The sequence below is a fragment of the Oncorhynchus nerka genome, linkage group LG20 (genome assembly GCF_034236695.1).
Source record: "Oncorhynchus nerka isolate Pitt River linkage group LG20, Oner_Uvic_2.0, whole genome shotgun sequence".
NCBI classification, from domain to species: Eukaryota; Metazoa; Chordata; class Actinopteri; order Salmoniformes; family Salmonidae; genus Oncorhynchus; species Oncorhynchus nerka.
Genome location: NC_088415.1, coordinates 16,188,566 through 16,203,502, shown reverse-complemented (window position 1 = coordinate 16,203,502; position 14,937 = coordinate 16,188,566). Strand labels below are relative to the sequence as shown.

The 14,937-nt window shown below is 47.3% G+C and overlaps 1 protein-coding gene across 1 annotated transcript in view; it reads left to right on the top strand.

The window, feature by feature from the left end:
* The window catches only part of cacna2d3a (calcium channel, voltage-dependent, alpha 2/delta subunit 3a), a 452,439-nt gene that overhangs the window by 287,854 nt on the left and 149,648 nt on the right, over positions 1-14,937 (top strand). The window contains exon 12 of the mRNA XM_065006038.1: positions 7,716-7,829. Within this exon, the coding sequence (XP_064862110.1) occupies positions 7,716-7,829 (114 nt within the window). The remainder of the gene's footprint in view (positions 1-7,715; positions 7,830-14,937) is intronic.

The window sequence follows — 14,937 nt, the reverse complement described above, 5'->3', positions numbered from 1 at the left end:
CCTGTCTCCGTCCGTCCTCTCTCTTTCTATGGGTTAACCAATACACGCAGTCAGTCAGGAAAGCTAAGGCCAGCTTCTTCAGGCAGAAGTTTGCATCCTGTAGCTCCAACTCCAAAAATTTCTGGGACACTGTGAAGTCCATGGAGAACAAGAGCACCTCCTCCCAGCTGCCCACTGCACTGAGGCTAGGTAACACGGTCTCCACCGATAAATCCACGATTATCGAAAGCTTCAATAAGCACTTCTCAACGGCTGGCCATGCCTTCCGCCTGGCTACTCCAACCTCGGCCAACAGCACCGCCCCCCCCGCAGCTCCTCGCCCAAGCCTCTCCAGGTTCTCCTTTACCCAAATCCAGATAGCAGATGTTCTGAAAGAGCTGCAAAACCTAGACCCGTACAAATCAGCTGGGCTTGACAATCTGGACCCTCTATTTCTGAAACTATCTGCCGCCATTGTCGCAACCCCTATTACCAGCCTGTTCAACCTCTCTTTCATATCGTCTGAGATCCCCAAGGATTGGAAAGCTGCCGCAGTCATCCCCCTCTTCAAAGGGGGAGACACCCTGGACCCAAAATGCTATAGACCTATATCCATCCTGCCCTGCCTATCTAAGGTCTTCGAAAGCCAAGTCAACAAACAGGTCACTGACCATCTCGAATCCCACCGTACCTTCTCCGCTGTGCAATCTGGTTTCCGAGCCGGTCACGGGTGCACCTCAGCCACGCTCAAGGTACTAAACGATATCATAACCGCCATCGATAAAAGACAGTACTGTGCAGCCGTCTTCATCGACCTCGCCAAGGCTTTCGACTCTGTCAATCACCATATTCTTATCGGCAGACTCAATAGCCTCGGTTTCTCGGATGACTGCCTTGCCTGGTTCACCAATTACTTTGCAGACAGAGTTCAGTGTGTCAAATCGGAGGGCATGCTGTCCGGTCCTCTGGCAGTCTCTATGGGGTGCCACAGGGTTCAATTCTCGGGCCGACTCTTTTCTCTGTATATATCAATGATGTTGCTCTTGCTGCGGGTGATTCCCTGATCCACCTCTACGCAGACGACACCATTCTATATACTTTCGGCCCGTCATTGGACACTGTGCTATCTAACCTCCAAACGAGCTTCAATGCCATACAGCACTCCTTCCGTGGCCTCCAACTGCTCTTAAACGCGAGTAAAACCAAATGCATGCTTTTCAACCGATCGCTGCCTGCACCCGCATGCCCGACTAGCATCACCACCCTGGATGGTTCCGACCTTGAATATGTGGACATCTATAAGTACCTAGGTGTCTGGCTAGACTGCAAACTCTCCTTCCAGACTCACATCAAACATCTCCAATCGAAAATCAAATCAAGAGTCGGCTTTCTATTCCGCAACAAAGCCTCCTTCACTCACGCCGCCAAGCTTACCCTAGTAAAACTGACTATCCTACCGATCCTCGATTTCGGCGATGTCATCTACAAAATGGCTTCCAACACTCTACTCAGCAAACTGGATGCAGTCTATCATAGTGCCATCCGTTTTGTCACCAAAGCACCTTATACCACCCACCACTGCGACTTGTATGCTCTAGTCGGCTGGCCCTCGCTACATATTCGTCGCCAGACCCACTGGCTCCAGGTCATCTACAAGTCCATGCTAGGTAAAGCTCCGCCTTATCTCAGTTCACTGGTCACGATGGCAACACCCATCCGTAGCACACGCTCCAGCAGGTGTATCTCACTGATCATCCCTAAAGCCAACACCTCATTTGGCCGCCTTTCGTTCCAGTACTCTGCTGCCTGTGACTGGAACGAACTGCAAAAATCGCTGAAGTTGGAGACTTTTATCTCCCTCACCAACTTCAAACATCAGCTATCCGAGCAGCTAACCGATCGCTGCAGCTGTACATAGTCTATTGGTAAATAGCCCACCCATTTTCACCTACCTCATTCCCATACTGTTTTTATACTGTTGTTTTTATTTATTTATTTACTTTTCTGCTCTTTTGCACACCAATATCTCTACCTGTACATGACCATCTGATCATTTATCACCCCAGTGTTAATCTGCAAAATTGTATTATTCGCCTACCTCCTCATGCCTTTTGCACACATTGTATATAGACTGCCCATTTTTTTTTCTACTGTGTTATTGACTTGTTAATTGTTTACTCCATGTGTAACTCTGTGTTGTCTGTTCACACTGCTATGCTTTATCTTGGCCAGGTCGCAGTTGCAAATGAGAACTTGTTCTCAACTAGCCTACCTGGTTAAATAAAGGTGAAATAAAAAAATAAAAAAATAAATACTTTTAGTGAAGGGATCGACTCTACTCTTCCTGTCTCCGTCCGTCCTCTCTCTTTCTAGGGGTTAGACTGTTAGTGAAGGGATCGACTCTACTCTCCCTGTCTCCGTCCGTCCTCTCTCTTTCTAGTGGTTAGACTGTTAGTGAAGGGATCGACTCTACTCTACCTGTCTCCGTCCGTCCTCTCTCTTTCTATGGGTTAGACTGTTAGTGAAGGGATCGACTCAACTCTCCATGTCTCCGTCCGTCCTCTGTCTTTCTATGGGTTAGACTGTTAGTGAAGGGATCGATTCTACTCTCCCTGTCTCCGTCCGTCCTCTCTCTTTCTATGGGTTAGACTGTTAGTGAAGGGATCGACTCTACTCTCCCTGTCTCCGTCCGTCCTCTGTCTTTCTATGGGTTAGACTGTTAGTGAAGGGATCGACTCTACTCTTCCTGTCTCCCTCCGTCCGTCTCTCTCTTTCTAGGGGTTAGACTGTTAGTGAAGGGATCGACTCTACTTTCCCTGTCTCCGTCCGTCCGCTCTCTTTCTATGGGTTAGACTGTTAGTGAAGGGATCGACTCTACTCTTCCTGTCTCCGTCCGTCCTCTCTCTTTCTAGGGGTTAGACTGTTAGTGAAGGGATCGACTCTACTCTCCCTGTCTCCGTCCGTCCTCTCTCTTTCTATGGGTTAGACTGTTAGTGAAGGGATCGACTCTACTCTTCCTGTCTCCGTCCGTCCTCTGTCTTTCTATGGGTTAGACTGTTAGTGAAGGGATCGACTCTACTCTCCCTGTCTCCGTCTGTCCTCTCTCTTTCTAGGGGTTAGACTGTTAGTGAAGGGATCGACTCTACTCTCCCTGTCTCCGTCCGTCCTCTCTCTTTCTAGGGGTTAGACTGTTAATGTGTGGATGAACTCTACTCTTCCCGTCTCCGTCCGTCCTCTGTCTTTCTATGGGTTAGACTGTTAGTGAAGGGATCGACTCTACTCTTCCTGTCTCCGTCCGTCCTCTCTCTTTCTAGGGGTTAGACTGTTAGTGAAGGGATCGACTCTACTCTCCCTGTCTCAGTCCGTCCTCTCTCTTTCTATGGGTTAGACTGTTAGTGAAGGGATCGACTCTACTCTCCCTGTCTCCGTCCGTCCTCTCTCTTTCTATGGGTTAGACTGTTAGTGAAGGGATCGACTCTACTCTCCCTGTCTCCGTCCGTCCTCTCTCTTTCTATGGGTTAGACTGTTAGTGAAGGGATCGACTCTACTCTTCCTGTCTCCGTCCGTCCTCTCTCTTTCTAGGGGTTAGACTGTTAGTGAAGGGATCGACTCTACTCTCCCTGTCTCCGTCCGTCCTCTCTCTTTCTAGGGGTTAGACTGTTAATGTGTGGATGAACTCTACTCTTCCCGTCTCCGTCCGTCCTCTGTCTTTCTATGGGTTAGACTGTTAGTGAAGGGATCGACTCTACTCTTCCTGTCTCCGTCCGTCCTCTCTCTTTCTAGGGGTTAGACTGTTAGTGAAGGGATCGACTCTACTCTCCCTGTCTCCGTCCGTCCTCTCTCTTTCTATGGGTTAGACTGTTAGTGAAGGGATCGACTCTACTCTTCCTGTCTCCGTCCGTCCTCTCTCTTTCTAGGGGTTAGACTGTTAGTGAAGGGATCGACTCTACTCTCCCTGTCTCCGTCCGTCCTCTCTCTTTCTATGGGTTAGACTGTTAGTGAAGGGATCGACTCTACTCTCCCTGTCTCCGTCCGTCCTCTCTCTTTCTATGGGTTAGACTGTTAGTGAAGGGATCGACTCTACTCTCCCTGTCTCCGTCCGTCCTCTCTCTTTCTATGGGTTAGACTGTTAGTGAAGGGATCGACTCTACTCTTCCTGTCTCCGTCCGTCCTCTCTCTTTCTAGGGGTTAGACTGTTAGTGAAGGGATCGACTCTACTCTCCCTGTCTCCGTCCGTCCTCTCTCTTTCTATGGGTTAGACTGTTAGTGAAGGGATCGACTCTACTCTCCCTGTCTCCGTCCGTCCTCTCTCTTTCTATGGGTTAGACTGTTAGTGAAGGGATCGACTCTACTCTTCCTGTCTCCGTCCGTCCTCTCTCTTTCTAGGGGTTAGACTGTTAGTGAAGAGATCGACTCTACTCTCCCTGTCTCCGTCCGTCCTCTCTCTTTCTAGGGGTTAGACTGTTAATGTGTGGATGAACTCTACTCTTCCCGTCTCCGTCCGTCCTCTGTCTTACTATGGGTTAGACTGTTAGTGAAGGGATCGACTCTACTCTTCCTGTCTCCGTCCGTCCTCTCTCTTTCTAGGGGTTAGACTGTTAGTGAAGGGATCGACTCTACTCTCCCTGTCTCCGTCCGTCCTCTCTCTTTCTATGGGTTAACCAATACACGCAGTCAGTCAGGAAAGCTAAGGCCAGCTTCTTCAGGCAGAAGTTTGCATCCTGTAGCTCCAACTCCAAAAATTTCTGGGACACTGTGAAGTCCATGGAGAACAAGAGCACCTCCTCCCAGCTGCCCACTGCACTGAGGCTAGGTAACACGGTCTCCACCGATAAATCCACGATTATCGAAAGCTTCAATAAGCACTTCTCAACGGCTGGCCATGCCTTCCGCCTGGCTACTCCAACCTCGGCCAACAGCACCGCCCCCCGCAGCTCCTCGCCCAAGCCTCTCCAGGTTCTCCTTTACCCAAATCCAGATAGCAGATGTTCTGAAAGAGCTGCAAAACCTAGACCCGTACAAATCAGCTGGGCTTGACAATCTGGACCCTCTATTTCTGAAACTATCTGCCGCCATTGTCGCAACCCCTATTACCAGCCTGTTCAACCTCTCTTTCATATCGTCTGAGATCCCCAAGGATTGGAAAGCTGCCGCAGTCATCCCCCTCTTCAAAGGGGAGACACCCTGGACCCAAAATGCTATAGACCTATATCCATCCTGCCCTGCCTATCTAAGGTCTTCGAAAGCCAAGTCAACAAACAGGTCACTGACCATCTCGAATCCCACCGTACCTTCTCCGCTGTGCAATCTGGTTTCCGAGCCGGTCACGGGTGCACCTCAGCCACGCTCAAGGTACTAAACGATATCATAACCGCCATCGATAAAAGACAGTACTGTGCAGCCGTCTTCATCGACCTCGCCAAGGCTTTCGACTCTGTCAATCACCATATTCTTATCGGCAGACTCAATAGCCTCGGTTTCTCGGATGACTGCCTTGCCTGGTTCACCAATTACTTTGCAGACAGAGTTCAGTGTGTCAAATCGGAGGGCATGCTGTCCGGTCCTCTGGCAGTCTCTATGGGGGTGCCACAGGGTTCAATTCTCGGGCCGACTCTTTTCTCTGTATATATCAATGATGTTGCTCTTGCTGCGGGTGATTCCCTGATCCACCTCTACGCAGACGACACCATTCTATATACTTTCGGCCCGTCATTGGACACTGTGCTATCTAACCTCCAAACGAGCTTCAATGCCATACAGCACTCCTTCCGTGGCCTCCAACTGCTCTTAAACGCGAGTAAAACCAAATGCATGCTTTTCAACCGATCGCTGCCTGCACCCGCATGCCCGACTAGCATCACCACCCTGGATGGTTCCGACCTTGAATATGTGGACATCTATAAGTACCTAGGTGTCTGGCTAGACTGCAAACTCTCCTTCCAGACTCACATCAAACATCTCCAATCGAAAATCAAATCAAGAGTCGGCTTTCTATTCCGCAACAAAGCCTCCTTCACTCACGCCGCCAAGCTTACCCTAGTAAAACTGACTATCCTACCGATCCTCGATTTCGGCGATGTCATCTACAAAATGGCTTCCAACACTCTACTCAGCAAACTGGATGCAGTCTATCATAGTGCCATCCGTTTTGTCACCAAAGCACCTTATACCACCCACCACTGCGACTTGTATGCTCTAGTCGGCTGGCCCTCGCTACATATTCGTCGCCAGACCCACTGGCTCCAGGTCATCTACAAGTCCATGCTAGGTAAAGCTCCGCCTTATCTCAGTTCACTGGTCACGATGGCAACACCCATCCGTAGCACACGCTCCAGCAGGTGTATCTCACTGATCATCCCTAAAGCCAACACCTCATTTGGCCGCCTTTCGTTCCAGTACTCTGCTGCCTGTGACTGGAACGAACTGCAAAAATCGCTGAAGTTGGAGACTTTTATCTCCCTCACCAACTTCAAACATCAGCTATCCGAGCAGCTAACCGATCGCTGCAGCTGTACATAGTCTATTGGTAAATAGCCCACCCATTTTCACCTACCTCATTCCCATACTGTTTTTATACTGTTGTTTTTATTTATTTATTTACTTTTCTGCTCTTTTGCACACCAATATCTCTACCTGTACATGACCATCTGATCATTTATCACCCCAGTGTTAATCTGCAAAATTGTATTATTCGCCTACCTCCTCATGCCTTTTGCACACATTGTATATAGACTGCCCATTTTTTTTTCTACTGTGTTATTGACTTGTTAATTGTTTACTCCATGTGTAACTCTGTGTTGTCTGTTCACACTGCTATGCTTTATCTTGGCCAGGTCGCAGTTGCAAATGAGAACCTGTTCTCAACTAGCCTACCTGGTTAAATAAAGGTGAAATAAAAAAATAAAAAAATAAATACTTTTAGTGAAGGGATCGACTCTACTCTTCCTGTCTCCGTCCGTCCTCTCTCTTTCTAGGGGTTAGACTGTTAGTGAAGGGATCGACTCTACTCTCCCTGTCTCCGTCCGTCCTCTCTCTTTCTAGGGGTTAGACTGTTAGTGAAGGGATCGACTCTACTCTACCTGTCTCCGTCCGTCCTCTCTCTTTCTATGGGTTAGACTGTTAGTGAAGGGATCGACTCAACTCTCCATGTCTCCGTCCGTCCTCTGTCTTTCTATGGGTTAGACTGTTAGTGAAGGGATCGACTCTACTCTCCCTGTCTCCGTCCGTCCTCTCTCTTTCTATGGGTTAGACTGTTAGTGAAGGGATCGACTCTACTCTCCCTGTCTCCGTCCGTCCTCTCTCTTTCTAGGGGTTAGACTGTTAGTGAAGGGATCGACTCTACTCTCCCTGTCTCCGTCCGTCCTCTGTCTTTCTATGGGTTAGACTGTTAGTGAAGGGATCGACTCTACTCTCCCTGTCTCCGTCCGTCCTCTGTCTTTCTATGGGTTAGACTGTTAGTGAAGGGATCGACTCTACTCTCCCTGTCTCCGTCCGTCCTCTCTCTTTCTATGGGTTAGACTGTTAGTGAAGGGATCGACTCTACTCTCCCTGTCTCCGTCCGTCCTCTCTCTTTCTAGGGGTTAGACTGTTAGTGAATGGATTGACTCTACTCTCCCTGTCTCTCTTCCTAAGGGTTAGACTACTACATTTGCACTAATAATCTCTCTCTCCTTCTCTCTCTATCACCCCCATCCATTTCCCTCCCTCTGTTTCTCTTTCCATCTCTCTCCTTTTAGTTTAACCAGACAGGTCGAGGCAGTGTGTGTAGTCAGGCCATCATGTTGGTGACCGATGGGGCAGTTGATACTTATGACTCTGTGTTCGCCAAGTACAACTGGCCCGACAGAAAGGTATGTCTCCCCCATGAGTCTCCCGACTCCCCCTCTCTCCTCATTGTTTCCCCCGGCAGTACATCTGTGTTTAACGGATCAGCAGTGTGACCTTATGACCTTCCCTGCAGCCAGGTGAATCTCCACTGAGATTCAATATGCTGCTAATGTCCCACCCAGTTGCTAACATGCTAACATGCTACGCTGACTTCTCAATGTGTTAAAACACATCATGCTAACATGCTATCATGCTACACTGACTGGTCAATGTGTAAAGCACTAATGCTAACATGCCAACATTCTACACTGACTGCTCAACATGTAAAAGCACATCATGCTAACATGCTACGCTGACTGCTCAATGTGTAAATGCTCATCATGTTAACATGCTAACATGCTACACTAACTGACTGCTCAATGTGTAAAACTACATCATACTAACATGCTACACTGACTGCTCAATGTGTAAAAGCACATCATGCTAACATATGTTCAGCAAAAAAAGAAATGTCCTCTCACTGTCAACTGCGTTTATTTTCAAAAAATGTAATATGTGTAAATATTTGTATGAGCATAACAAGATTCAACACCTGAGACATAAACAGAACAAGTTCCACAGACATTTGACAAATAGAAATGGAATAAAGTGTCCCTGAACAAAGGGGGGGTCAAAATCAAAAGTAACAGTCAGTATCTGGTGTGGCCACCAGCTGCATTAAGTATAGCAGTGCATCTCCTCCTCATGGCCTGCACAAGATTTGTCAGTTCTTGTGAGATGTTACCCCAGTCTTACACCAAGGCATCTGCAAGTTCCCTGACGTTTCTAAGGGGAATGGCCCTAGCCCTCACCCTCCAATCGAACAGGTCCCATACGTGCTCAATGGGATTGAGGTCCGTGCTCTTCGCTGGCCATGGCAGAACACTGACAGTCATGTCTTGCAGGAAATCACGCACAGAACGAGCAGTATGGCTGGTGGCATTGTCATGCTGGAGGGTCATGTCAGGATGAGCCTGCAGGAAGGGTACCACATGAGGGAGGAGGATGTCAGGATGAGCCTGCAGGAAGGGTACCACATGAGGGAGGAGGATGTCAGGATGAGCCTGCAGGAAGGGTACCACATGAGGGAGGAGGATGTCAGGATGAGCCTGCAGGAAGGGTACCACATGAGGGCGGAGGATGTCAGGATGAGCCTGCAGGAAGGGTACCACATGAGGGAGGAGGATGTCAGGATGAGCCTGCAGGAAGGGTACCACATGAGGGAGGAGGATGTCAGGATGAGCCTGCAGGAAGGGTACCACATTAGGGAGGAGGATGTCATCCATGTAACGCGTTGAGATTGCCTGCAATGACAACAAGCTCAGTCCAATGAAGCACACCGCCCCAGACCATGATGGTCCACCTCCAAATCAATCCCGCTCCAGAGTACAGGCCTCGGTGTAATGCTCATTCTTTCGACGATAAACGCGAATTTGACCATCACCCCTAGTGAGACAAAACCGCGACTTGTCAGTGAAGAGCACTTTTTGCCAGTCCTGTCTGGTCCAGCGACGGTGGGTTTGTGCCCATAGGCAACATTGTTGCTGGTGATGTCTGGTGAGGACCTGCCTTACAACGGGCCTACAAGCCCTCAGTCCAGCTTCTCTCAGCCTATTGCGGACAGTCTGAGCACTGATGGAGGGATTGTGCGTTCCTGGTGTAACTTGGGCAGTGGTTATTCCCATCCTGTACCTGTCCCGCAGGTGTGATGTTTGGATATACCGATCCTGTGAAGGTGTTGTTACACGTGGTCTGCCACTGCGAGGATGATCAGCTGTCCACCCTGTCTCCCTGTAGCGCTGTCTTAGGCGTCTCACAGTACGGACATTGCAATTTATTGCACCACATGAGTCGACTTTCTTCTCTGTATACATCAATGATGTTTCTCTCGCTGCTGTTGATTCTTTGATCCACCTCTACGCAGACGACACCATTCTGTATCCTTCTGGCCCTTCTTTGGACAACGTGTTAACTAACCTCCAGATGAGCTTCAATGCCATACAACTCTCCTTCCATGGCCTCCAACTGCTCTTAAATCCAATTAAAACTAAATGCATGCTCTTCAACCGATCGCTGCACGCCCGTCTAGCATCACTAACTGGATGGTTCTGAATATGTGGACAACTACAAATACCTAGGTTTCTGGTTAGACTGTAAACTCTCCTTCCAGACTCACATTAAACATCTCCAATCCAAAAGGAAATCTAGAATCGGCTTCCTGTTTTGCAACAAAGCATACTTCACTCATGCTGCCAAACAAACCCTCGTAAAACTGATCTTCCTACCGATCCTCGACTTCGGCGATATAATTTACAAAATAGCCTCCAACACTCTACTCAACAAACTGGATGCAGTCTATCACAGTGCCATCTGTTTTGTCACCAACGTCCCATATACTACCCACCACTGTGACCTGTATGATCTCGATGGCTGGCCCTCACTTCATACTCGTCGCCAAGCCCACTGGCTCCAGGTCATCTACAAGTCTCTGCTAGGTAAAGCCCCGCCTTATCTCAGCTCATTGGTCACCATAGCAGCACCCACCCGTAGCACACGCAAATTCTTACTTTGGCAGCCTCTCCTTCCAGTTCTCTGCTGTCAATGACTGGAACAAACTGCAAAAATCTCTGAAGCTGGAAACACTTATCTCCCTCACTAGCTTTAAGCACCAGCTGTCAGAGCAGCTCACAGATCACTGCACCTGTATCAAATCAAATCAAATCAAAACAAATCAAATTGTATTTGTCACATACACATGGTTAGCAGATGTTAATGCGAGTGTAGCGAAATGCTTATGCTTCTAGTTCCGACAATGCAGTAATAACCAACAAGTAATCTAACCTAACAATTCCACAATTACGACCTTATACACACAAGTGTAAAGGGATAAAGAATATGTACATAAAGATATATGAATGAATGATGGTACAGAATGGCATAGACAAGATGCATTAGATGGTATCGAGTACAGTATATACATATGAGATGAGTAATGTAGGGTATGTAAACATAAAAGTGGCATAGTTTAAAGTGGCTAGTGATACATGTGTTACATAAAGATGGCAAGATGCAGTAGATGATATAGAGTACAGTATATACATATACATATGAGATGAGTAATTTAGGGTATGTAAACATTATTTTAAGTGGCATTGTTTTTTACATCAATTTCCATTATTAAAGTGAGCTGGAGTTGAGTCAGTATGTTGGCAGCAGCCACTCAATGTTAGTGGTGGCTGTTTAACAGTCTGATGGCCTTGAGATAGAAGCTGTTGTTCAGTCTCTCGGTCCCTGCTTTGATGCACCTGTACTGACCTCGCCTTCTGGATGATAGCGGGGTGAACAGGCAGTGGCTCGGGTGGTTGTTGTCCTTGATGATCTTTATGGCCTTCCTGTGACATCGGGTGGTGTAGGTGTCCTGGACGGCAGGTAGTTTGTGAGTGCTTTTGGTGACAAGCCAAATTTCTTCAGCCTCCTGAGGTTGAAGAGGCGCTGCTGCGCCTTCTTCACAATGTTGTCTGTTTGGTTGGACCAATTCAGTTTGTCCGTGATGTGTACGCCGAGGAACTTAAAACTTACTACCCTCTCCACTACTGTCCCGTCGATGTGGATAGGGGGGTGCTCGTGTTTCCCGAAGTCCACGATCATCTCCTTTGTTTTGTTGACTTTGAGTGTGAAGTTATTTTCCTGACACCACACTCCGAGGGCCCTCACCTCCTCCCTGTAGGCCGTCTCGTTGTTGATGGCACTGTAGTGTTGTACGCAAACTTGATGATTGAGTTGGAGGCGTGCATGGCCACGCAGTCGTGGGTGAACAGGGAGTACAGGAGAGGGCTCAGAACGCACCCTTGTGGGGCCCCAGTGTTGAGGATCAGCGGGGTGGAGATGTTGTTACCTACCCTCACCACCTGGGGGCGGCCTGTCAGGAAATCCAGTACCCAGTTGCACAAGGCGGGGTATAGACCCAGGGTCTCAAGCTTGATGACGAGTTTGGAGGGTACTATGGTGTTAAATGCTGAGCTGTAGTCGATGAACAGCATTCTCACATAGGTATTCCTCTTGTCCAGATGGGTTAGGGCAGTGTGGTTGCGATTACGTCGTCTGTTGACCTATTGAGGCAGTAAGCAAATGGGAGTGGGTCTAGGGTGACAGGTAGGGTGGAGGTGATATGGTCCTTGACTAGTCTCTCAAAGCACTTCATGATGACGGAAGTGAGTGCTAAAGGGCGGTAGTCGTTTAGCTCAGTTACCTTAGCTTTCTTGGGAACAGGAACAATGGTGGCCCTCTTGAAGCATGTGGGAATAGCAGACTGGGATAAGGATTTTTTGAATATGTACATAGCTCATCTGTAAATAGCCCATCCAATCTACCTCATCCCCATGCTGCTTTATTTATTTTTCTTGCTCCTTTGCACCCCAGTATCTCAACTTGCACATTCATTTTCTGCACATCCTACTATTCCAGTGTTTAATTGCTATATTGTAATTACTTCACCACCATGGCCTATTTATTGCCTTACCTCTCTTATCCTACCTTATTTGCACATGCTGTATATAGATGTTTCTACTGTATTATTGATTGTATGTTTGTTTATTCTATGTGTAACTCTGTGTTGTTGTATGTGTCGAACTGCTTTGCTTTATCTTGACCAGGTCGCAGTTGTAAATGAGAACTTGTTTTCAACTAGCCTACCTGGTTAAATAAAGCTGAAATAAAAAAATTAAGTAAATAAAAAATTCCTAAGACACATTCACACAGATGAGCAGGGACCTTGGGCATCTTTCTTTTGGTGTTTTTCAGAGTCAGTAGAAAGTCCTCTTTAGTGTCCTAAGTTTTCATAACTGTGACCTTAATTGCCTACCGTCTGTAAGCTGTTCCACAGGTGCCTGTTCATTAATTTTTTATGGTTCATTGAACAAGCATGGGAAACAGTGTTTAAAGCCTTTACAATAAAGATCTGTGAAGTTATTTGGATTTTTAAGAATTGTCTTTGATCGACAGGGTCCTGAAAAAGGGACGTTTATTTTCTTGCTGAGTTTAGGAGGTTAATTAATGAGTCTGAAAGTTACTTATGCTGCCTCTGCTAATGGTCCACTTTCAGACACACACACAACAATGTCCATGCCCTTGGTGTGTTAATGCTCAGTTTGTTTTGTACGTAACATCAGTAACATCTGGAGTTCACAGAAGGACCCTGTTCTAAAATGCTTTAGTGTTACACATCAACAAGGAGTTGTGGAACCGATGTGATTGTTGAGTTAGTAGAGTTTTAGAACACTGAAGCCAGTAAAACAACAACATAACATAGTAAAGAATGGATCTGCAGTGTTTCCCCTAGGATTTCATCCAGCAGTGGTGGCAAGGGTAGCAGCAAAATATTTTTTGCAGAGATTGCAACACTTTATCAGTGGTAGGCCACCGCTGCTAAATTGGTCTGGTCCCAGAGAGAACAATGTGTGTGTGTGTGTGTGAATGTTGTCTCTATGTGTTTGTGCGTGTGTGTGAACCCTGAAAGGTTCTCAATAGTCTAGCTGTCCTGTAATGCAATTGGTCTAGCTTTCCTGAACCGCAATTGGTCTAGCTTTCCAGTAGTGTAATTGGTCTAGCTGTCCTGTACTGTAATTGCAGGGCTCTGCTGGAAGTAACAGTGATGGGAGGAGAAGAGGAGGAGAGTAGGAGAGGTGAGGAAAAGGGAAAAAGTGAGGAGGAGTTGAAGAGACAGGCGGATATGAACGAGGGGGAGAAAGGAGGAGCAGCTGAAAGTTGAGAATAGAAGGAGTTAACAGGAGAAGAAGAGAGAGGAGACTGTGGAGAAGAGAGTGGGAGAGATGAGGAGAAGAGGAGAGTGAGGAGAAGAGAAGAGAGGGGGGAGAGGTGAGCTATTCTCATTCGTGTTCTGTAAGATGGATCCCAGGGGAGGAGTGTTGCCCTTGACAACATTTAATGCTTAAAAGCCACACAGAGACACACACACAGACACACACAGAGACACACACACAGACACACACAGAGACACACACAGAGACACACACACACACAGACACACACAGAGACACACACACAGACACACACAGAGACACACACACACACAGACACACACAGAGACACACACACACACACACACACACACACACACACACACACACACACACACACACACACACACACACACACACACACACACACACACACACACAGAGACACACACACACATACACACAGGCAGAGACATGCATGCACACACACACACACACACACACACACACACACACACACACACACACACACACACACACACACACACACACACACACACACACACACACACACACACACACACACAGGGACACACACAAACAGACACACACACACACACACACACACACACACACACACACACACACACACACACACACAGACAGACAGACACACACACACACAAACAGACGTACACACACACACACACACAAACAGACACACACACACAGAGACAGACACACACACAAACAGACACACACACACAGAGACAGACACACATACAAACAGACACACACACACACACACAGAGACAGACACACACACACAAACAGACACACACACACACTTAGCTTCATCTGTGTCAAGGGCCTTTCTCTTTTTTAATTCTCTCCTTCTCTGCTCCACCTTTCCTTTCTGACCGTCCATTTCGCTTTGTGACTTGTCTAAAATGTTATCGGTAGGGAAGCAGGTACACAGTTGCTATTAATGTATAGAAGCAACATATATTAATGGTATCTGTTGCTTTTATACATGTCTTACTACTCTAAAGTTATCTTAATTCTCGCTCAAAAAACTCCTGTGGCTTATTTTTCAAATGGGCATGTTTTGTTTCTAAATGTCTGCTCAAGAGTGAAGGTTTCATCGAGTTGTGAGATAGTACTTTTGCACAAACACACGGTGGCTGAGGAAAGGCACTACTCCCAATATAAGTGAACCCCAAATCCATGTGTTTGCCATCATATTTGAGCCTCTTCGATGGTCCAACGTCCCTGTCTGTTGTTCGGTTCTTTCCCGGATAAGGGTGCAGTAGCTCTTCAGCTGCATCAGATTCAC